This window comes from Podarcis liolepis (genome assembly GCF_965112155.1).
Source record: "Podarcis liolepis genome assembly, chromosome: 14".
NCBI lineage: Eukaryota > Metazoa > Chordata > Lepidosauria > Squamata > Lacertidae > Podarcis > Podarcis liolepis.
In genome coordinates, this window is record NC_139569.1 from 53,671,868 (window position 1) to 53,694,810 (window position 22,943).

General features: G+C 43.7%; 1 protein-coding gene across 7 annotated transcripts in view; it reads left to right on the plus strand.

Moving 5' to 3' along the window:
• Positions 1-22,943, plus strand: part of SNX33 (sorting nexin 33) — a 55,796-nt gene that overhangs the window by 10,243 nt on the left and 22,610 nt on the right. Inside the window, exon 3 of one of the 7 annotated variants that reach the window (XR_014519221.1) lies at positions 341-608. The exons of 4 other annotated variants lie outside the window; for them this stretch is intronic. Coding sequence is in view for 2 of the 3 variants with exons in the window: in XM_083475794.1 (XP_083331920.1) it covers positions 15,514-15,646 (133 nt within the window). In the remaining variant the exon portion in view is untranslated. Of the gene's footprint in view, positions 1-340; positions 609-15,513; positions 15,662-22,943 lie in introns of those variants that run through there. 2 more of the 7 variants (XM_083475794.1, XM_083475797.1) reach the window with 2 other exon arrangements.

Genomic DNA, 22,943 nt, shown 5'->3' on the forward strand with positions numbered 1-22,943 from the left:
TACATTTTCGCAATTTTACTCAGTGTTAGATACTAACAGTACATCATTTTCATATAGTTGTGCTTCAACGAACAGCATGCAGTAAATTCTAAATCCTCTTTCCATAACTTTTCCCATAATGAAAATTGGATATTGTTTCCAAAGTCTTTTGCCCAGTGAATCATCACTGTCTTAACTTCTTCATCTTTTGTACAGTGGAACCTTGAGTTGCAAACATAATCCGTCCCGGAGGCACGTCTGCAACTCGAAGTGTTCGCATCCTGAGGTGCTTTGTCTGCGCACGCGTGGCACAATTTAGCGCTTCTGCACGAGCGGCGAGACTCGGAAGTAACCGTTCCAGTACTTCCGGGTTGCTGCGGGACGCAACTTGAAAAAACGTAACCTGAAGCGGATGCAACATGAGGCATGACTGTATATAATTCTAAAAGTAATTTGTACATTTTTTAAAGTACCGTATTTTTCGCCCCATAGGGCGCACTGCCCCATAGGACGCACCTAGGTTTTTTTTGGGGGGGGGAAATAAAGAAAAAAAATTATTTCCCCCCCAGGCACGGGGCTGGCGCGGGGGAAGCCCGAGCTTCCCCCAATCCCAGCCCTGAGAACAGCCTGTGGTAAGTCGCGCCGGTCTCCCCAGGCTTCGGAATGCAGGCAGCTCTGCGCAGCCATCGGGAGGCGGGCGCGACTTCACGCCCCGCTCCCGATGGCTGCGCAGAGCTGCGCTCGCCCTGGGACTGCAGGCAGCTCTGCGCAGCCATCGGGAAGCGGGCACGACTTCACTCCCCACTCCGGATGGCTGCGCAGAGCTGCGCTTGCCCCAGGACAGCAGGCAGCTCTGCGCAGCCATCGGGAGGTGGGCGCGAAGTGGCGCCAGTCTCCCGAGGGTTGCGCAGAGCTTCCTGAAGCCTGGAGAGCGAGAGGGGTCGCTGACCGAACCCAAAGGGTGCTCATCAATGGTTCCTCTTCATCCTGGAGAAGAGTGACTAGTGGGGTGCCACAGGGTTCTGTCTTGGGCCCGGTCTTATTCAACATCTTTATCAACGACTTGGATGATGGACTCAAGGGCATCCTGATCAAATTTGCAGATGACACCAAATTGGGAGGGGTGGCTAACACCCCAGAGGACAGGATCACACTTCAAAACGACCTTGACAGATTAGAGAACTGGGCCAAAACAAACAAGATGAACTTTAACAGGGAGAAATGTAAAGTATTGCACTTGGGCAAAAAAAATGAGAGGCACAAATACAAGATGGGTGGCACCTGGCTTGAGAGCAGTACATGTGAAAAGGATCTAGGAGTCTTGGTTGACCACAAACTTGACATGAGCCAACAGTGTGACGCGGCAGCTAAAAAAGCCAATGCAATTCTGGGCTGCATCAATAGGAGTATAGCATCTAGATCAAGGGAAGTAATAGTGCCACTGTATTCTGCTCTGGTCAGACCTCACCTGGAGTACTGTGTCCAGTTCTGGGCACCACAATTCAAGAAGGACACTGACAAACTGGAACGTGTCCAGAGGAGGGCAACCAAAATGGTCAAAGGCCTGGAAACGATGCCTTATGAGGAACGGCTAAGGGAGCTGGGCATGTTTAGCCTGGAGAAGAGGAGGTTAAGGGGTGATATGATAGCCATGTTCAAATAAATAAAAGGATGTCACATAGAGGAGGGAGAAAGGTTGTTTTCTGCTGCTCCAGAGAAGCGGACACGGAGCAATGGATCCAAACTACAAGAAAGAAGATTCCACCTAAACATTAGGAAGAACTTCCTGACAGTAAGAGCTGTTTGACAGTGGAATTTGCTGCCAAGGAGTGTGGTGGAGTCTCCTCCTTTGGAGGTCTTTAAGCAGAGGCTTGACAACCATATGTCAGGAGTGCTCTGATGGTGTTTCCTGCTTGGCAGGGGGTTGGACTCGATGGCCCTTGTGGTCTCTTCCAACTCTATGATTCTATGGTGCGCACCGACCCCTCTCGCTCTCCAGGCTTCAGCGAAAGCCTGCATTCGCCCCATAGGACGCACACACATTTCCCCTTCATTTTTGGAGGGGGAAAAGTGCGTCCTATAGGGCGAAAAATACGGTACTTTCACACTGTTTTGCAACAGATCTATTTCAAACCTCAACCTCTCTGTATCAAAACCTTTTTTCTTATCTACTTTAAAGACATCATTTTATTGATGATACTGTAACTAATCTGTTAATAACTCTCTTATATCTTCATTTTTAGTTGATCTTCTGCTTCTGTTAACGATTCTTTATAAGTGGCCCACTCTCCTCTCATATTCAATTTTTTAACCTAAATTGCTTCCAATGGTGTTCTCCGCTCCAATAAACTTTTGTATCTATCCCATACCTCATAGATTGATTTTCTTACCAGGTGGTTCTGGAATCCCTTGTGTACTCTCGTTTTTTCATACCATAAATATGCATGCTACCCAAACCTATTATCATCACCATCCACGTCTAAAGATCTGGGGTTTTTAAAAACAAAATCCAATCCTGGAGCCAGAAAAGGCAGGACGCTTCATAATATAACTTCAAATCTGGCAAGGAGAAGCCACCTCTTTCTTTAGAGTCTGTCAGTAACTTATATTTTATTCTTGGTTTAGTCCCCTGCCAGATAAATTTAGATACTGTTTTTTTCCATTCTTTAAAGTGCCCTACCACACTGATCGTGGTATTGATTGAAACAGAAATAGTATTCTTGGTAGCACATTTCTTTTTATAGCTGATATTCTTCCCTAAAATGATAAATTCATCCTTCCCCACACCTCCAAGTTTCTCTTTACTTCTTTCCACATAGGTATGTAATTATCATTAAATTTATTAATATTTTTTGAAGTTAACTATGTCAGTGTTTGTAAAAAGCAAAAAAAGAAGGAAAGGGTTCTGACCTCCCTTTATCTTCTCAGTCTCCTTGTCGGCACAAAAATGTCCACGGGAATATCCTTGCAGAGTTTTATTAAAAGTCCTTGTGCAAAACACGACTGAATAACTATACACACCAGCACCAACCAACCCAAACACCAGCCACAGCCCAAACTAACATTTCTCACTTATATATACAACTTGGTTCAGACCGCTGAGTCATGCCGACCCAGCTTTATTCGCATTAAAGAAACAGCGGCCATTTTAGCCGTGACACCCCTTCTGTTTCTTAAATGCGAAAAACCCCAACAGAAACAATACATTACAACAATACAACAATACATTATATACATAAACCCAGTTTTGTCATCAATTCATTATGGCATGTTGCTGGCAAAGGCTTGGTAAACAAATCAGCAATATTATCTTGTGATTGACAGTACTCCAGTTTGATCACCCCATTCTGTACACAATCTCTCACATTCGCATGACGGATAGCAATATGTTTTGATGCGGATTTCATTATTTCCGAGCCTGCTAATGCAATGCACGATTGGCTATCTTCATACACTTGGATAGGCAAATTTACTTTACAATCTAGATCTTTTAGTATCTGTATAAAACGCATGATTTCATTGCATGCTAGCGACAGGCTCCCATATTCTGCCTCACAGGATGAGGTCGCAACAAATCCTTGTTTCTTTGACCTCCATCCAATTATGGAATTGGCAAACATCATGACCATTCCACTTGTAGATTTTCTAGTAGCTACACAGCTTCCCCAGTCCGCATCAACAAATACTTCTAGTTTTTCATCTTGTGTACTAGATATCTTCAAACATACATTTAATGTCCCCTTTTAGATATCTGATAAGCCTTTTCAAAGCACACCAATCGTCAGTACTGGGTTTAGATACACGTTGGCTCAGAACATTTGTAGCACATGCAATGTCTGGCCTTGACCACTGGCTTAAATACAATAGTGATCCTATTTTTGAGTGATACAACTCAGGCTGATCAAATTCATCATCACACAGTGTCTTTGGGAAATCTGGTGTCATGGGAGTTTGAACTGGCTTGCAGTTTTCCATGCCAAACTGCTCTATTAAATGAAGAATTTTCTCTTTCTGGCTCAATAGGAAGCTTCCATCTGCTTCCTGCCTTACTTCTACTCCCAAGTAATTGCTTACAGGCCCTAAGGCTTTAAGCTTAAACCTCTTTTCCAGTTGACTTGTGAGCTTCTGGATCTCATCTGTGGAACTCCCTGCTACAAGCAAATCATCAACAAAGACTAAGAGCATTAGATATTTGTTTCCTGTCCCCTTGGTGTACAAGCATGGATCAGCCACACTCCTTTTAAAACCAAGTTTTACAAGGGCTTCATTTAAACACTGGTTCCAACACCTTCCACTTTGTTTGAGACCGTAAACAGCTTTTCTCAAACGCCAGACTGCACCATTCCCCTCTTCAAACCCAGGGGGTTGTCTCATTAACACTTCATGGTCTAAATTTGCATGCAGATATGCAGCATCAACATCAAAATGGTGCACTGCTAGTTGTCTTACAGCAGCAATGGAAAGCATTAAACGAAAAGTTTCACTCTTTACCGTGGGAGAAAACACTTCATCATAACTCTCCCCTTTAATCTGAGTGAACCCTCTGGCTACTAATCTGGCTCGAAAACGTGGTTCCCCAAATGCAAGGGTTTTCCTTTTGTAAACCCACTTGCATGACACCACTCTGCCACCAGGTGGCGGCATTATGACCTCAAACACTTTGTTACGTTTAAAAGAGTCCATTTCTTCTTTCATAGCTTGTTCCCACAAAGCACGTTCCCCAGGGGGTAAGTCTAAGACTTCATTATAACACTGTGGTTCCACACAACTCACATTGCATACTCTCACTCCTCCTAGGGTCAAACGCTGAGGAGGTACACCCTTGTTTGAACGCTGGGAGCGCCTAGGCACAACTACTTCTTCTTCCCCCCTTATCTCTGGCTCTTCTTCCTCTTCCTCTGGAGAAGTATTATCTATTGCCACATCTTTTGGGGAAATCTGTGCCTCCTCCTCATTCTGCTCCTGTGTTGCCAATGGCTGAGAAGAAGCCTCTTCTCTTACTTGTAGGGGCAGTAGGCAATCAGGGTTGGCATGGATCGCAGTCCATCTGTCCTGGTCAGCAAAGTCTGCACTTCGTGACAGAACCACGCGTCCTGGGCGTAAATTGAAACGCCACCCTTTGCCATAGGACTGATATCCCACAAACCGCAGTTTCTGCGCTCTAGCGCCCCCTTTCTGACGCTGAGCTTTGGGAATGTTTACATGTGCCCAAGCACCCCAGTTATGGAGCATTTTCCACTCTGGTTCTTTCCCAAACAACACACGATATGGAATATCTTTTATAGAGCTAGACCAGGTTCTATTAATCAAAAAGTTTGCGGTCAGAAAAGCCTCGCCCCACAGCCTATGGTTGTGGCCCAATCCTGCATCCACTAGCAGGCAGTCCTTTACTGACTGTATCACAGCCCCACGTCTTTCACACAGACCATTTTCAGCAGGGCTATAAGGGTTAGTCAAACGGTGAGTGATCCCCTTACGTCGCAACCATGCCCCAAATTGTTTGTTCAGAAATTCTCCGCCCCTATCTGTTTGCAGCTGCACAACAGGCCGAGAGAAGAGCTTCTCAGCTTGGGCAACCCATTCCCTGAATGTGGGGAAACACTCAGATTTCTGCTTTAACAAAAACAGCCAACTAAAACGTGATTTGTCATCTATTACCAGAAAAGCATATCTGGCGCCCCCTTCAGTCTTCTGTGGAAAAGGGCCTATCACGTCACAATGGACAAGTTCTAAAACCTCTTTAGATACTCTGTCACTTTTAGAAGCCACAGGCTTCCTCTTAGATTTGGCCATTTTACATACATTGCAATCTAGGAAACAGTTACAGCTATTTACTTTTAGGTTCTTGCACACCTTTTGCATTTCTGAAAGCACACGGAAATTGGCGTGACCCAGTTTTCTGTGCAGTTCATGTATACACCCCTTATGAACTGGCAAATTATCCTGAACCACCTGGGCTGCTTTAACAGGCTTGTCCTGCATTACATATAACCCATTTTCCATCTTTGCATGGCCACATACCTGAGTTCCATTCTGTATCAGACAGCCATCCTGCGTGAACTTAACACTATACCCTGCATTAATCAAACAGCTTACAGACAGTAAACAATAATCCAAACTGCTGACAAACAGAGTCTCTGGTAGAGTAGTGTTCAAGCACTGCAGGAAACATGTTCCCTGGCCATCAATCTTGCTTCTACGACCATCAGCAAGATAGATTGAGTCTTTTCCATCAGCTGGCTTCTCCAGGGTCTTAAAGTCCTCCCGACGGTTGCAGATAATCCTGCTGCTGCCAGAGTCCAGCAACCATGTTCCTCGAGGTATCTTCCTCTCCTCTCGAGAAAATGCAGACACAAACTGAGCAGAACGCGTGTTCTTCTTCCCTGAAGAGAACCCCTTCTGCTTATGTTTCTGCGTCGATTGCTGTCTCTGCTCCATGTCGTCTCCTGGAAGTCTTGCCCTGCATTGACGTTGGAGATGCCCGGGTTGGTTGCATTTATAGCACCTCCTCACCGCCATGGCCAAGTCCAAACCTTGGCGTTGCTCCATTGGCAGATTCTGCTGCTGGCCCCCTCGGCTGTAACTCTTCCGTTCTTGGAGTTCAGCCTGTCTATCTGACCTTCTTTCTGCTTCTTCGGTCAATCTGCCAACCACATACTCAAGGGTCAGATCTCGGGGACGCATACTCTCCATGCTGTTAATCACAGGCAACCAGCTTTCAGGTAAACTTGAAAGGATAATGTAGGTTTGGTCAGCCTCATCATAACGCTTACCTCTCTGTTGTAGTTGAAGAAACAGAGATTTCAGCGTTTGAAGATGAGTTGCCAAACTCTCACCTTCTTTCATAACAGTCCTGAACAGCCTTCTGGTCAGAGAAATTATAGTTCCAGCAGTTTCTCTGACATGCATTGCCCTTAATAAATTCCAGCACTCAAACGCTGTGCTGGCATTTGCTACATGCAGTAACTGAGAGTTGCTCAAACACAGCATAATTTGGGCACGGGCCCTTTCATCCAGCCGTTTTTTCTCAGCAGAGTCCCGTCTCAAAACCTCAGTTTCAACACAGTCCCATAGTCCATCTCTCCTTAACAACTGCTGCATTTTAATTGACCAACTCAGCCAGTTGCTTTCTGAGAGAAGTTCAAAAGGGATGCCTCCCCCAATATTTACAACTTGGGAAGACTGGAAATCTGCCATCTCTGCTGGTGCTTGCTGAGCCCCTTCTGTGGGGTCTCCAGCAATCTCTCCTGACTCTCTCTTTAGAGTCCAACTAGATGGTCCTGGCTGGCACTCACCGGCTTCTAGCTGCTGCCTCTGTTGACCCTCAGGTCCCGCCTGGCTCTGCAACTGGTGTAGCCGCTCTGTGAGTCCCCTACTGTGGTCCTCTAGCAGTTCAAATTGTTCCAGTAGCCGACGCTGAGTGCTTTCCTGATCCTCAGATCCTAGCCGCTCCAGCGTTGCTGCAGACAGTTACAGCTTGCCACCAACTGCTCCAACGCACAGCCACTGTCTCCGTACACCACCAGGACTCACCAGCTCCTTGCTGAAATGCTGTTAGTCGATTTGCACTCTGCACATGCTCAGAAACACTGGGCCCATAACCTGTCAGTGTTTGTAAAAAGCAAAAAAAGAAGGAAAGGGTTCTGACCTCCCTTTATCTTCTCAGTCTCCTTGTCGGCACAAAAATGTCCACGGGAATATCCTTGCAGAGTTTTATTAAAAGTCCTTGTGCAAAACACGACTGAATAACTATACACACCAGCACCAACCAACCCAAACACCAGCCACAGCCCAAACTAACATTTCTCACTTATATATACAACTTGGTTCAGACCGCTGAGTCATGCTGACCCAGCTTTATTCGCATTAAAGAAACAGCGGCCATTTTAGCCGTGACAAACTATACCCCTAAATAGTTGACCTTTTTCCCCACAGTTATTTCTATGATCAATTATTTAGATTGTGCTGTCATATTTTTGACCAGCATTTTGGGTTTTGTCTTATTAAGTTTAAAACCAGCAACTTGTCCAAACTGCTGAATCTTTTCTAGTGCCTTTGTTGCACTAGTCAAAGGTTCTTCAACTGTTATTACAAGATTGTCCGCAAAGGCTTTCAATTTATATTCTTTGCTCCCCACCGAAATTCCTTTCACTCCTGCGCTTACATTTCTTGCAGGACTTCTAGGACTAAAATACCGGTAAATAATAATGGTAACAGGGGACAACCCTGTCTAGTTCCTTTAGTAATGTCACATTTTTCAGTCAGTACATTGTTAACCATCAGTATGGTTTCTGCTCAGAGTATATAGCGCCAATTCCTTTGAGAAATGATTCTCCAAATTCCATCCTTTCATAGTCCATGAAATATTGTCAAAGGCCTTCTCCGCATCAATAAACATCAAAGCTGCTTTCTTATCATTCTTGGCCTCCAGATATTCTATTACAGTGATGCCTCGGTTTAAGTCTGCTCTGTCGGCCGTCCATTCCGTGGAACATCTGTAGCAAACCTGGAAGTACCACAATGATTTAATTCCGGGTTTTCCACTCACTCACACACAGAAGCGCTAAATCACGCTTCACACATATGCAGAAGTGCAAAACTGCTCCACACGCGTGTGCAGAGTGACGCTCTGTCGAGCGTCCGGGGCTCCAGAACGGATCCCGGACTCAAAACGAGGTACCACTATATGTCTATTATATTATGTTGTCTTTCATCTGTCGGCCAGGAAGAAAGCCCGCTTGAGCTTGATGAATAATATCTTTTAATACAGTATTTAATCTATTTGCTAAGATGTTGGCATAGTTTCTAATCATTATTTAGCAGTGAGATTGGTTTTTAACTTAAAGTACAGTGGTACCTTGGGTTATAGATGCTTCAGGTTACAGACGCTTCAGTTACAGACTCCACTAACCCAGAAATAGTACCTCAGGTTAAGAACTTTGCTTCAGGATGAGAACAGAAATCGTGCTCTGGCGGTGCGGCGGCAGTGGGAGGCTCCATTAGCTAAAGTGGTGCTTCAGGTTAAGAACAGTTTCAGGTTAAGAACAGACCTCTGGAATGAATTAAATTCTTAACCCAAGGTAAATCCGAATCCTGTTTAGGAATTAATGTAATATAGGCCTCCTTCCAAGTATCTGGTAATTTACTGTATTTTTCGCTCTATAGGACGCACTTTTCCCCCTCCAAAAATTAAGGGGAAATGTGTGTGTGTGTTATGGAGTGAATGCAGGCTGTGCGGCTAAGCCCAAAGCCAGAACAGGGAGACGGAGCACTCCGCAACGCTTCGTCTCGCTGTTCTAGCTTGGGGTTAGCTGCTCAAAGCCTCCGCAGGGCAGCGGGGTGAAGGCACCCCGCTGCTCTGTGGAGGTTTCAAAGGCTGCACTCCGGGGGCTTCAGGTAGCTATCCGCAAGCCTTCGGAGCGCAGCAGGAGTTCCCGCTGTGCTCCGAAGGCTTGCGGATAGCCGCTTGAAGCCTGGAGAGCGAGAGGGGTCAGTGCACACCGATCCCTCTTGCTCTCCAGGCTTCGCTTTGCTGGAGAGGCGCTGCACAGTTTTCCCTCCCTGCGCAGCGCCCCTCCAGTGAAGTGGGAGGAGAAATGGAAGGGGCTCCGTTTCTCCTACCCCTTCACTGAAGGGGTACTGCGCAGAGAGGGAGAGCTGTGCAGCGCCCCTTCAGTGAAGCGGGAGGAGAAATGGAAGGGGCTGAGCAGAGAGGGGGAGAATTCCCCCCCCCCCTGTTCTCCCCCTCCTATGGTCCGGTATGTCCTATAGAGTGAAAAATACGGTGCCTCTACTCATTCTTATTCATCATATCTTTGAGTGGAAAACTAGTTGATCTTGTATTTGTTTATTATATTTAGCTGAGAGTCCATCTGGTCCTGGCAATTTTCCTGATTTGGCTTGTCCCATTGCTTGTTGTAATTCCATCATGTAATAGGTGCATTTAGCTGGTATATCTTTTCTTTTGGAATCTTTGGTAATTTATTCTGCTTCAAATAGTCCTAGATTTTAACTATATCTTCTTTTCCAGCCCAATATAGTGCCATATAAAATCTTACAAATTGTTTCCTAATCTCTTTTGGATTATCTATTATTTTGTCTTCTACTTTCAATTTATTAATTGTATTTATACCTTTCTGACGCACAGCGTAAATTAATAATGCAGAGTCTTCTTCAGTAAAAGAATAAAAGCTTTACTGAGTTAAAATAAACTTGTTTGCAAATAACAGCATAGTGAACAGAAGATTAAACTAGCTTCAGAGCATACATAGAGTTTCCACTGAGCACAGGCTCCACAGGCTCCACCACACACATAGATTGAGACACTGCAGACACTGACTGAGTCACTGAGTCTGCCTGCAAGCAGATACAATACTTATACAGGGAATGAGTCATCCTCAAGATGAGTCACAGTGATTCAGCATGCTAAATGATTCTGAAGCTTTTTAGCATTTCACATTTCTAGACTCTTTTACTGCTTCTGTTCTCAAATACCTTTGTCACATGACACCTTCTTCCTTAATTGCCACACTAAAAGTTTCCCTGGTTTATTAAGAAATTCAAAATTTTTATGTTTCATCAATTTTTCACCCACTCAACTTCCTGATTTATTAGCATCGGAAATTGGCTTTGTAACATCTTAATACACTGTTTTATCAGTTTGTTTCCGGGTTTCTTAATTAATTGCTTTTCATAATCAACTCATCTAATAACTCTTTTTCTTCTCCCTTGCCTTTTTCTGCAAGGTGTTTTGTTGTGTAAAGAAACCTCTCACCACTGCCTTACTTGTGTCCCAAACCACATTTAAGTCCGTACCATGATTCAAATTCAATTCAAAATAATCTCTCAGGGTTTTTTTGAGCTTTCTGCAAGGTCATTTGATTATCTAATAGTCCTTCATTTAGCCTCCACCTAAATGGTGAGTTTTCTTCTCTTCTTAATTCCAATAAAATTGCATTATGATCCTAAAGTGTCCTTGGTTGTACTTCCACCTTTCTCGTTCTTAATGTTAGTCACTGGAAATCCATATTGAGGCTATTCTTCTAGCAAATTGATTTGGTTCTGCGAAAAAAGTATATTCCCTTTCCAAAGGGTGTTTGAATCTCCAAATGTCCGTTAATGTAAGATTTTCCACCAGATTAAAAAAAGGTGGCAAGTAGTCTCCCTTCTTTCGAATCCGTCTTGCTTATTGTTCTATCTATATCCAGGGACACTACCCCATTAGTGTCACCCGTAAATATTATTTTCTGATCTGTAAATTCAAATAATTTTTCCTCTAACAGTTTATAAAGTTCCGATTTTCTTTCATTCGGTGCGTATATTCTATTACTTTTTTTTTTTTTTTTTGCCTTGTGATGTTATCTGTTTGGCTATCATTCTTCCCTCCTCACCTTTAAAAATTTGCTGCGGGTCATATCTGTCTATACATAAATTACTACTCTTTTGTCTTATCTGATGTTATGAATTCTTTTCCTAATCTTTTATTTGTTAAGACTTTTCTCTGTTTCCTCGCTATGTGTATAGCAGTCTTGTATCTATACTTCCCATTGGAAAGATCGTACTTCCAGAGTTCAAGTAAGTCTTTATTTCCAAATTATAGCTCCCCCTTTATGTACAGGGATGGGAGTTAGTCCTTTATTTTCCAACCCTGTAAATTATTTAGTGAAAGTTATTTGGCAGCAAAAGAAAAACAAAATGCAATCCGCTACTCTAGCACTTGTAGAAAGTCCCCATGCAGAGTAGAGCTCATCACAGCCAGGAAAGACCTCCTTTTTTCATCCCATTTTTTTTGCCAATTATAATCCAGATTTTTTTTGCCAATTAATTAATCCTTTTGGCTTTTAGCTTTAATTTATCGGAGAGCTTGCAGCTTTTTTGCTTGGTGCCTGAGGCTTCTCACCACGGGGTAGCGAATGGATCCTAGCACTCGCAGCTCAATCTCGCCCTTCTTCCCTGCTCTTTATAGGGCGGATCGGGGGCAAGAGAGCTTGCTAAGTGCGCAGCCATATCCCCAGCGCCCAAAACATCCTTTCGGGCTTCTTCCAAAGGTACACAGCGCCTTTGTGTTTCCCCTAAATCCCTTGCGGCGATCGAGTCTGTCCCAGAGAACTAGTATCACACTCCAATGCGATCCGCAGCAAGCTGGAAATCCACAGTGAGAATTCTGTGTCCATGTCTCAAAGCAGTTTCCGTGTGGCTTAACCTGCAGTGTCCTCGCAATCCCCAATGAGGATGGAACAAGGATGGCCAAGTTGGGAGGACGAGAAACTGGCTGTTTCACAGGAACATTTCTGGGGAATTAAAGGACCTGAGGCCCTGTTCCCCCCAGCATAAAAATTTGCATATGCAAATTATCTGTAGAGATGCCTCTGGCAGATTAAAGTGAAGGGGAGCAGGGACTGTACTTTGCCCAGCTGTAAAATAAGTAAAACAAAACAAAACAAAGTTTTTAAAAGGGAGGAAAGAGGCAGCAGATCTGAGGCCTTAGCACAGAAGTTCTGGAGCTGCCCCTGTTTGCTAGCTTGTTGAACCAAGCCAGTCTCTCTGGAAGCTTATTAATGCTCTGATCTCAACCCCTTGTTGCATGCATTTCGCTCAGCTTTCCCTATGGGAATTTTATTTATTTGTAACATAATTAATTTTATTCATATCCTGGGTTCCCCCTCCCTTCCAGCTGTTAATGCATGCAGATGCAGAATAGCTCACAAACTAAGTTAATGGAAGACTAGAATTTAAAATATAGTACAATAAAGAAGTACAATCCCAGGTTACTTTCAGGATTGCCTTACCCCAGACATGCCCTTTTGATCATGTCAGTCTGCAGAACTGGTTACAGGTCCACATCATGCTTGCTCCGCACTCGTAAAAAGTCAGTCTTGTAGTGGAATAGAACCTACACTTTGGAACTCCCTGCCTGTTGACATTAGGCAGGCATCCTCACTGCAACCTTTCAGCACCTGCTTAAAATATGTTTGAGAATTTTACTTTTTTGATAATTTGTAAGCAGCTTAGAGGTTTTCTGTAATCAAGCAGCATATAAAGTTTGTCATATAGGTAAAATAAATAAATAAATGTAACAGGCATGAAAGCAGAATTGAAACAAGGGATCGGAAAGGATTCCATGACACCCACTGCCTTGCCTTTTGGTTTCATTACAAAGAGCCACTGCCTCTGTGTGTGAGAGAAACAGAGACAGAGGCCGGCTGAGACTTATCTCCCTGGAACTGTGCCCAGGCATTGAGAAGAAAGGCAGACAGTTACACAGAGATCAGCGGCTCAGAGGGGCACATGGGCATGGTTACACAGAGAGCTTGTCACCGCACAGGCAGCATTGTGGTGGCTCTTGGTGCCAAGACCTGGCGAGGCTGCCACGCTCTGCGGGAGGGGGGGGCAGAAGGAGGGCCTTGCCAGGGGCCTTTCCAGTTCAGCTCTGCTTCCCTCAGATTGGGGAGGCTCTTGTCCCAGGCAGACACTGTAGTAAAAGCGTAAGAAGAGCCTGCTGGATCCAGCCCATGGCCCATCTTGGCCAGCATCCTGTTCTCACCGGGGCCAAGAGCCCTCTTCCCTCCCTTCCAGCAACTGGTTTTCAGAAGAATCCCAGAGCCGAGCCATCGATAGGCCTCTCCTCCACGTAGGAGACGGACAGTATATAGTCCTAGGCATGTCTGCTCAGAAGAAAGTCTTCATGAGGTCAAAGCGCTTATTCACAGGAAAGAGGGATCCTTTTATGGGAAGATGCCAAGAATTTGTTGAACCCTCTTTGAAAGCCATCCCAGTTGGTCGCCCTTCCTGCCTCCTGTGGGAGGGAGTCTCATAGATCAACTGTGTGCTGTGGAAAGAAGGGCTTTCTACCATCTGTCCCGAATCTCCCAACATGCAGCTTCCTTCTGGTGTTGAGGGAGAAACACTTCTCTTTCTCCACTCCTGGCAAACTTCTCACATGTCCCCTTTTTAGTAACAAAAAAACCCCAAACACTGCAGCTTTTCTTCATAGTTGCTCCATCCCCTTGACCATTTGGGTTGTGCTTTCAGAACTCCAGCAATGAGTTTTATATCCATAGTGTCAAGGTGGCAATGTTTAATCCACAAATCAGTTAGACATTTGCATGTTTACTTGGGAGTAAGAATGCCAATTTATGTGCGTTTAATTGATAAAGGCTGCATGCTTACATAGAAGTAAATCTCACTGAAATCAGTACGACTTAATGCCTAAATAAATCTGCATGTGATTGTGATTGTACGATTTCCTTGAGTTGTCCATTGGGTTGTATTGAACAAGACATGCTCAAAGCAGACCCACTGAACTTAATGGACCTAAACTAGGAATGGGCATTAATTTTAGTGGGTCTACTTTGAGTACGACTAAGCTGGATACGAAATATATCAAATGCATTCTCCTTTTTTGTAATCTTTAAAACAACCATAAGGTAGACCAGTATTATTGTTGCAGATGGGGCAACTGAGATGTAAGGCCCTCTAGTGAGTACATGGCAGGTGCAAGATTTTTTAAAAAAGAAAAAAGGACTCCCAGAGACCCCATTTCAGACTAGTTTGCAGGGTTGTAGTCCCCACTGAAAAACTATTCCACACCCACTTGCTTGGGAGTAAGTCCCATTGAAATTAACATGATTATCATCTTAATGCACATTTGGGGTTGTGCTGTTACACCGCAATCCAGTATGCATCTACTTGGAACTAAATACCGCTGAGTTCAAGGGGGCTTACTCCCAGGTAAGTGGGGGCCCTTTTTGGTTAATAGGAATTTCAGAAAAGTGCCACTGCAGCCCTCCATATAGATGGACTACGCAGAGGCGGAGCTGCTCCGGCACCCAGAGCGGCACACATGCTGTGCACCTGGGAGCGGGGTGAGCTGCCCAGGGGGCGGGGCGGTGATGTCACCCCCCCAGGATAACACCTGGGGCAGACCGCACCCACCGCACCCCTTTCCTCCACCAGTGGGACTACGGCTCCCATCAGACACAGCCCTCAGTGCTGATGGTTGGGGATGATGGGAGTTGGAGTCTCAAATCTCTGGAAGGCCCGAGCTTGGGGAAGGCGGACTTCTTGGACCGGACCCAAGCCATTCCAGTCAGGAAGCTTGCCAGCAGGGCATAAAACAACCAGCCATGAAAGGTAGACTGCTTTGGAAACTGGAGGTTCCATTTGGACTTCTGGGGAAGAAAGATGGCAGACTAAGTTATCAGCTACTGGTGATCCCATTGGCAGAGATAATTATGCGGTGGTCAGAGGTAATCAAGGCATAATTCCCTTTTGAGATAAGAGAGGAAACCTCAGTGTCTTGGGAGAAGACGACAGCACACTGGAGACAAGGACGTTTTAGGGTTTTTTATTTTTCAAAAAATCTTTATTAAACATATTTCACAAACTTATACAACAATATAATATATTACAATTTATATCCCATCCCATACAACAAAAAAATAAAAAAGAATGCAATACATTTAAAAAGACCTAAAGTAGACTTCTGAATGTTCTCAAAAAAACCTGAATTACTCTTGTTATTATTTTACACAGTTTCATACTATTCTCGAAAGTGGCACCGGCCCTTTGGAACGTCCTCCCACCAGATGTCAAAGAGAAAAATAACTACCAAACTTTTAGAAGACATCTGAAGGCAGCCCTGTTTAGGGAAGCTTTTAATGTTTAATAGGTTATTGTATTTTAGTGTTTTGTTGGAAGCCGCCCAGAGTGGTTGGGGAAACCCAGCTAGATAGGCGGGGTATAAATTTTTATTTTTATTTTTATTATTATTATTATTATTATTATTATTATTTGATAAAGAAAAAGAAAGAAAAATTAAATAGAAACAATAAATTTACTTATATTATCTGTACATTGCAAGACTCATTCAAGATCTGCCAGGAGGTTTTTGCTGTCACAGTAATTTTTAAGATATTCCTTGAATATAATCCATTCTTGATTTACTTTTTGCTTCTAATACCCTCTTACCCTCCCTGTCATTTTTGCCATTTGCAGATATTCTAATAGTTTAACTTGCCATTCTGATTTTGTAGGTGTAATTTCATTTTCCCAATACGTTGCAATTAAAATTCTGGCTGCGGATGTTGCATACATAAAGAGAGGTCTTACTTCTTTTTTTCTTTCAGTTGGCATTATCCCTAATAAGAAGGCTTCTGGTCATTTTGTGAATGGGATTTTTAACATCTTTTTTAGTTTGTTATTTATAACGTCCCAAAACTTCCTAATTTTTCCACATTCCCTCCACATATGCATAAATGACCCTCTCCCCTCTTTACATCTCCAACAATTTTCCAATCTACTCTTATACATTTTGGCCAGTCTGGCTGTAGTGAGGTGTCACCAATATAACATTTTCATAATATTTTCTCTTAAATTATAGCACGCTGTGAACCTGACATCTTCTTTCCATAGTCTCTCCCAATGGTTCATATAGATATTATGGCCAAGGTCTTGGGCCCAACTTACCATGCCACTTTTCACTTCTTCTTTAGTTTCCTACTCAAGTAGAAGATTATACTTTGGAGATTTGCTTACTTTTGGCTTGTACTAATTCTTTTTCTAGTCTTGATGTTTCTTTTTCAAATCCTGTTTGTCTATCAGTGATCCACCTCTTGTTTATTTGAAAGTATTGTAGCCAATCCGTCACATACCTTCTAATTTCATCAACTTTTTTCAGGTTAAAATTGTTATTTTCCTCTAATAGCATTCTATACGTTGCCCAATCATCTTGTTCATTTTTTCTTTTTACTGCCGTGGCCTCTATCAGGGAGGTCCACAAGGGGATTTTAGGTTCCAATATTCTCTTATATTTGTCCCAGATTTTATAGAGTGATTTCTAATTATATGGTTTAGAAACCCCTTGTGTACCTTAACTTTCTCCTAAACCATATACATGTGCCAACCAAACCTGTTGTTGAAGCCCTCTAAATCTAATAAATCTGTGTCTTTAAGTATGGTCTACTCTCTAATCCATGACAGCCCAGTCGCAGCATGGTATACTGTATTTTTCGCTCTATAAGACGCACCAGACCATAAGATGCACCTAGTTTTTGGAGGAGGAAAACAAGAAAAAAAAATTCTGAATCCCAGAAGCCAGAACAGCAAGAAGGATCGCTGCTTTCGCGATCCCTCTTGCTGTTAAGGCTTCTGGGATAGCTGCGCAGCCTCCATTCGCTCCATAAGACGCACACACATTTCCCCTTACTTTTTAGGAGGGAAAAGGTGTGTCTTATAGAGCAAAAAAAATGGTAATTCAAGATCAGGTAGAGCAAAACCCCGCTCTCCCTCTGGTCAATAAGAATTAGATGTTTTATTCTTGGCCTTTTACCATTCCATTTAACCTTGCGATGGCCCTTCTCCAGTTTTGAAAACAATTCATACCTTCTAAAATGGGAATGGTTTGAAATAAAAAAAATCATTTTTGGTAAACCTGGTATACCTGGTGGGATAAGTCCCACGATTGGAATGTAATAATGGGGGGATACAATCTATTTCAGAGAAACAGACCAGACAAGAAAGGAGGAGGAGTGGCGTTATATGTCAGGGATGTGTATACCTGTGAAGAGATCCAAGATTTAGAACCTCAAAGCCAAAGTGAGAGCATTTGGGTCAAAATTAAGGGAGAGAAGAATAACAGTGACCTCATTGTGGGAGTTTACTATAGATCCCCAAGCCAAACGGAGGACATAGATGATGCCTTCCTGGAACAGATTGCCAAGCATGCAAAAGGAAGGGAGATAGTAGTAATGGGGGACTTCAATTACCCGGATATTTGTTGGATGTCAAACTCAGCCAAGAGCATAAGGTCAAACAGATTCCTCACTGGCCTTGCAGACAACTTCATTGTCCAGAAAGTGGGAGAAGCAACAAGAGGAACAGCCATTTTAGATCTGGTCCTAACCAATGTTGATGACCTGGTTAGTGGGGTAGAAGTGGAAGGATCATTAGGCGCGAGTGATCATGCTCTTCTGAAGTTTACTATACAGCGGAAAGGAGCAGCCAAGCATACTAGGACTCAACTTCTTGACTTTAAGAAAGCCGACTTCATAAAACTTAGGGAAGTGCTGGGTGAGATCCCATGGACAGTAATACTAAAAGGAAAGGGAGTTCATGATGGCTGGGAGTTTGTTAAGAGGGAGATAGTAAAAGCACAACGTCAGGCAATACCAATGAGACGGAAACATGGAAGGTGCCTAAAGAAGCCAGGGTGGCTATCTAAAGAACTTTTAACTGAGTTAAGATTAAGATTAAGAGGAATTCAAACAAATAGCCAGCACATGTAGACACAAAGTCAGAAAAGCTAAAGCACAAAATGAACTCAGGCTTGCTAGAGAGGTTAAAAGCAACAAAAAAGGCTTTTATGGGTATGTCCGTAGCAAAATGAAGAACAAAGAAACAGTGGGGTCACTCAGAGGAGAAGATGGTGAAATGCAAACAGGGGAAACAGAAAGGGCTGAACTCCTCAATGCCTTCTTTGCCTCAGTCTTCTCTGATAAAGAAAACAATGCCCGACCTGAAGAATTTGGAGCAAATGATTCAGCAAAGGAAACACAGCCCAGAATAACTAAGGAGATAGTACAAGAATACTTGGCTAGTTTAGATGTATTCAAGTCTCCAGGGCCAGATGAACTGCATCCAAGAGTATTAAAAGAACTGGCAGGTGTGATCTCAGAACCACTGGCAGTCATCTTTGAGAATTCCTGGAGAACAGGCGAAGTCCCGGCAGACTGGAGGAGGGCAAATGTTGTCCCTATTTTCAAAAGGGGGAAAAGAGAGGACCCAAATAATTACCGCCCAGTCAGTCTGACATCAATACCAGGGAAGATTCTGGAGCAGATCATTAAGCAAACAGTCTGTGAGCACCTAGAAAGGAATGCTGTGATCACCAATAGTCAGCATGGATTTCTGAAAAATAAGTCATGTCAGACTAACCTGATCTCGGTTGTTGACAGAATTACAAGCCTGGTAGATGAAGGGAACGCAGTGGATATAGCCTACCTTGATTTCAGCAAGGCATTTGACAAGGTGCCCCATGATATTCTTGTAAAGAAGCTGGTAAAATGCGGTCTTGACTATGCTACCACTCAGTGGATTTGTAACTGGCTGACTGACCGAACCCAAAGGGTGCTCATCAATGGTTCCTCTTCATCCTGGAGAAGAGTGACTAGTGGGGTGCCACAGGGTTCTATCTTGGGCCCGGTCTTATTCAACATCTTTATCAACGACTTGGATGATGGACTCAAGGGCATCCTGATCAAATTTGCAGATGACACCAAACTGGGAGGGGTGGCTAACACCCCAGAGGACAGGATCATACTTCAAAACGACCTTGACAGATTAGAGAACTGGGCCAAAACAAACAAGATGAACTTTAACAGGGAGAAATGTAAAGTATTGCACTTGGGCAAAAAAAATGAGAGGCACAAATACAAGATGGGTGGCACCTGGCTTGAGAGCAGTACATGTGAAAAGGATCTAGGAGTCTTGGTTGACCACAAACTTGACATGAGCCAACAGTGTGACGCGGCAGCTAAAAAAGCCAATGCAATTCTGGGCTGCATCAATAGGAGTATAGCATCTAGATCAAGGGAAGTAATAGTGCCACTGTATTCTGCTCTGGTCAGACCTCACCTGGAGTACTGTGTCCAGTTCTGGGCACCACAGTTCAAGAAGGACATTGACAAACTGGAACGTGTCCAGAGGAGGGCAACCAAAATGGTCAAAGGCCTGGAAACGATGCCTTATGAGGAACGGCTAAGGGAGCTGGGCATGTTTAGCCTGGAGAAGAGGAGGTTAAGGGGTGATATGATAGCCATGTTCAAATATATAAAAGGATGTCATATAGAGGAGGGAGAAAGGTTGTTTTCTGCTGCTCCAGAGAAGTGGACACGGAGCAATGGATCCAAACTACAAGAAAGAAGATTCCACCTAAACATTAGGAAGAACTTCCTGACAGTAAGAGCTGTTTGACAGTGGAATTTGCTGCCAAGGAGTGTGGTGGAGTCTCCTCCTTTGGAGGTCTTTAAGCAGAGGTTTGACAACCATATGTCAGGAGTGCTCTGATGGTGTTTCCTGCTTGGCAGGGGGTTGGACTCGATGGCCCTTGTGGTCTCTTCCAACTCTATGATTCTATGATTCTAAAACATTCATCTTAACTGCCAATATCCTACCCCAAAGGGAGAGGTGAAGTTTGCTCCAGATTTCCAAATTTTTCTTAATTTCATTCTATGATTTCTTGATACAAGTCTATGCATTTAGCTGAGAACCAAACTCCTAGGTATTTTACTTTATTCTTAATCTCTAGACGTGTGCTTTCTTGTAAATCTTTCTCCTCCTCTAAGCTCATGTTCTTAACCAATGAATTAGTATTTTATTGTTTAATCTAAATCCTGCTTGTTTTTGGAAGCCACCCACAGTGGCTGGGGAAGCCCAGCCAGATCGGCGGGGTATAAATAAATTATTATTATTATTAGAGGCAGCCTTGCCTTGTGCCTTTTCTAATCTCTATATTTTCTGTGGTAATGCCATTAATAATCAATCTTGCTTTTTGATTTGTATAGATGGCCTCAATTCCTCTCTCAAATCTCTCTCCCAGACCCATTAATTTTATCTTTTTTTATAAAACACCAAAAAATGTTATCAAAGGCCTTTTCAGCGTCTATTAGCATTAAGGCCATTTGTTTATTATTTCTAAATTCCAGATATTCTAAAATATCAATAATATTTCTGGTGTTCTGTTGGAATTGCTTCCCTGAGGCAAGGAAGTTTCCGGGGGGTGGGTGAACGTCTTGAGCAAGGAACTTTCCATGGGGCCCACCCTTTCAGGGCACCAGGTCAGCAAACCTCCTTCTTTTAACAATTTTTAAGACTGGAAGCAAATAAGAATGGGATTTTCTGTCTGCCAGTTAATTGCTACTCAGAAAAGAAATGGGCTGCTGGGAGATGATAAAGCACTCATTAACAGGCATGAGAATGAACCAAAACGCTTAAAGTCTGAACCTGCTTTAAATCTTCAACATATATTGCCTATAACTCTCCATTGTGAGCGTGCTTGTTTGCTATGAAAAGCAAAACTGTGTTTGATTCCTGTGTGAAAGGAATGTGTAAGCAGACACAAGTTCTTGGAAGCAGAGACTCCCAAAGGGTGTGTGACTAAACAGAATTTGGTAAAAATAATGTTGTGTGGATTTTTTTTACAATGGCTACTAGATGAACAGCTGTCAGAATTAAGAGTCTGGATACGTGGAATTCTGAGAGAGATCAAACTGGAGATACTTCAGATGGCAGAAAGCGCGGGATCTGCCCGAGGAGATTTGGATCAATTTCTGCCTGCACGTTAGGCAGCAGCGGGTGATGGTGTGGACTGCCTGGAGGACTGGAAAGACAAAGGAAGCTGTTGAGATGCCTGAAGAGAGAAATAATAATAATAAAATAATAATAATAATAATAATAATAATAATAATAATAATAATAATAATAATTATTATTATTATTATTTATACCCCGCCCTCCCCAGCCAAGGCCAGGCTCAGGGCAGCTAACAAGCAATAATAAAAACAAGTTGAATGCATACAAACTTAAAAACAAGATTAAAATACATTAAAATATTGAAAATGCAGCCTCATCACAGGAGGAGAAAGGAAAAAGAAAGAGGGGGAGGGAATCAGACTGATTCTAAGCCAAAGGCCACCGGGAGCCAGTGCAGCTGGAAAAGCACTGGGTGAATATGCTCCCATGGCAGAGACCCCGTGAGGAGCCTCGCTGCAGCATTCTGGGTCAGCTTCAAGGGCAGCCCCGCGTAGAGCGAATTACAGTAGTCAAGCCTGGAGATGACCGTCGCATGGATCACTGTGGCCAGGGCGGGGCGGGAAAGGTAAGGGACCAACTGCTTGATGCGGCGAAGGTGGAAAAATGTCGCCTTGGTTGTTGCTGTAACCTGCGCCTCCATGGAAAGGGAGGCATCAAGGATTACACCCAAACTCTTAACGGAAGGCAATGGCACTAATTGGGCCCCCGCAAGAGAAGGGAGTTGGTCTCTCATCCCGATGCCATCCCGACCCAGCCATAGGACCTCTGTCTTTGAAGGATTTAGTTTCAATCGGCTCCCACAAAACCATCCAGCCACAGCTTCCAAGCATCTGGTCAGTGTATCTGGGGCAGAGTCAGTGTGGCCATCCATCAGCAGATAGAGCTGAGTGTCATCAGCATATTGGTGACAGCCCAGCCCAAAGCTCCGGACAGTCTGGGCAAGGGGGTGCATAAAGAGGTTAAAAAGCATTGGGGAGAGGATTGCACCCTGCGGCACTTGCCACACCAAGGAGTGGTGCAACGACATCTCCCTCCCTAGTGCCACCCTCTGTCCCCAACCAGAGATAAAAGAGCACAGCCATTTACGGGCTTTGCCCTGTATCCCCATGTTGGTGAGGCGGTGGTCCAGAAGATCATGATTGACCATGTCAAAGGCTGCTGACAAATCTAAAAGAATCAGCCTTCCTGACCCACCTCGATCCAGTTGTCTACGGAGATCATCTGTTAGGGCAACCAGAGCCGTCCTGGTCCCGAAACCAGGACGGAACCCGGACTGAAATGGATCTAAAGCCGATGTTTCCTCCAGAAACCTACCAAGCTGTTCAGCAACTGCTCTCTCAATTACCTTACCCAGATATCATAAAAAAGATCCTTCCAGTAGCACCTTAAAGACCAACTAAGTTAGTTCTTGGTATGAGCTTTCGTGTGCATGCACACTTCTTCAGATACACACTTCTTCAGATACACACTTTCGTGCATGCACACGAAAGCTCATACCAAGAACTAACTTAGTTGGTCTTTAAGGTGCTACTGGAAGGATCTTTTTTATTTTGACTATGGCAGACCAACACGGCTACCTATCTGTAACTTACCCAGATATGGAAGATTTGAAACTGGTCGGTAATTGGATAGGTCTAAAGGATCTAGTGAAGTTT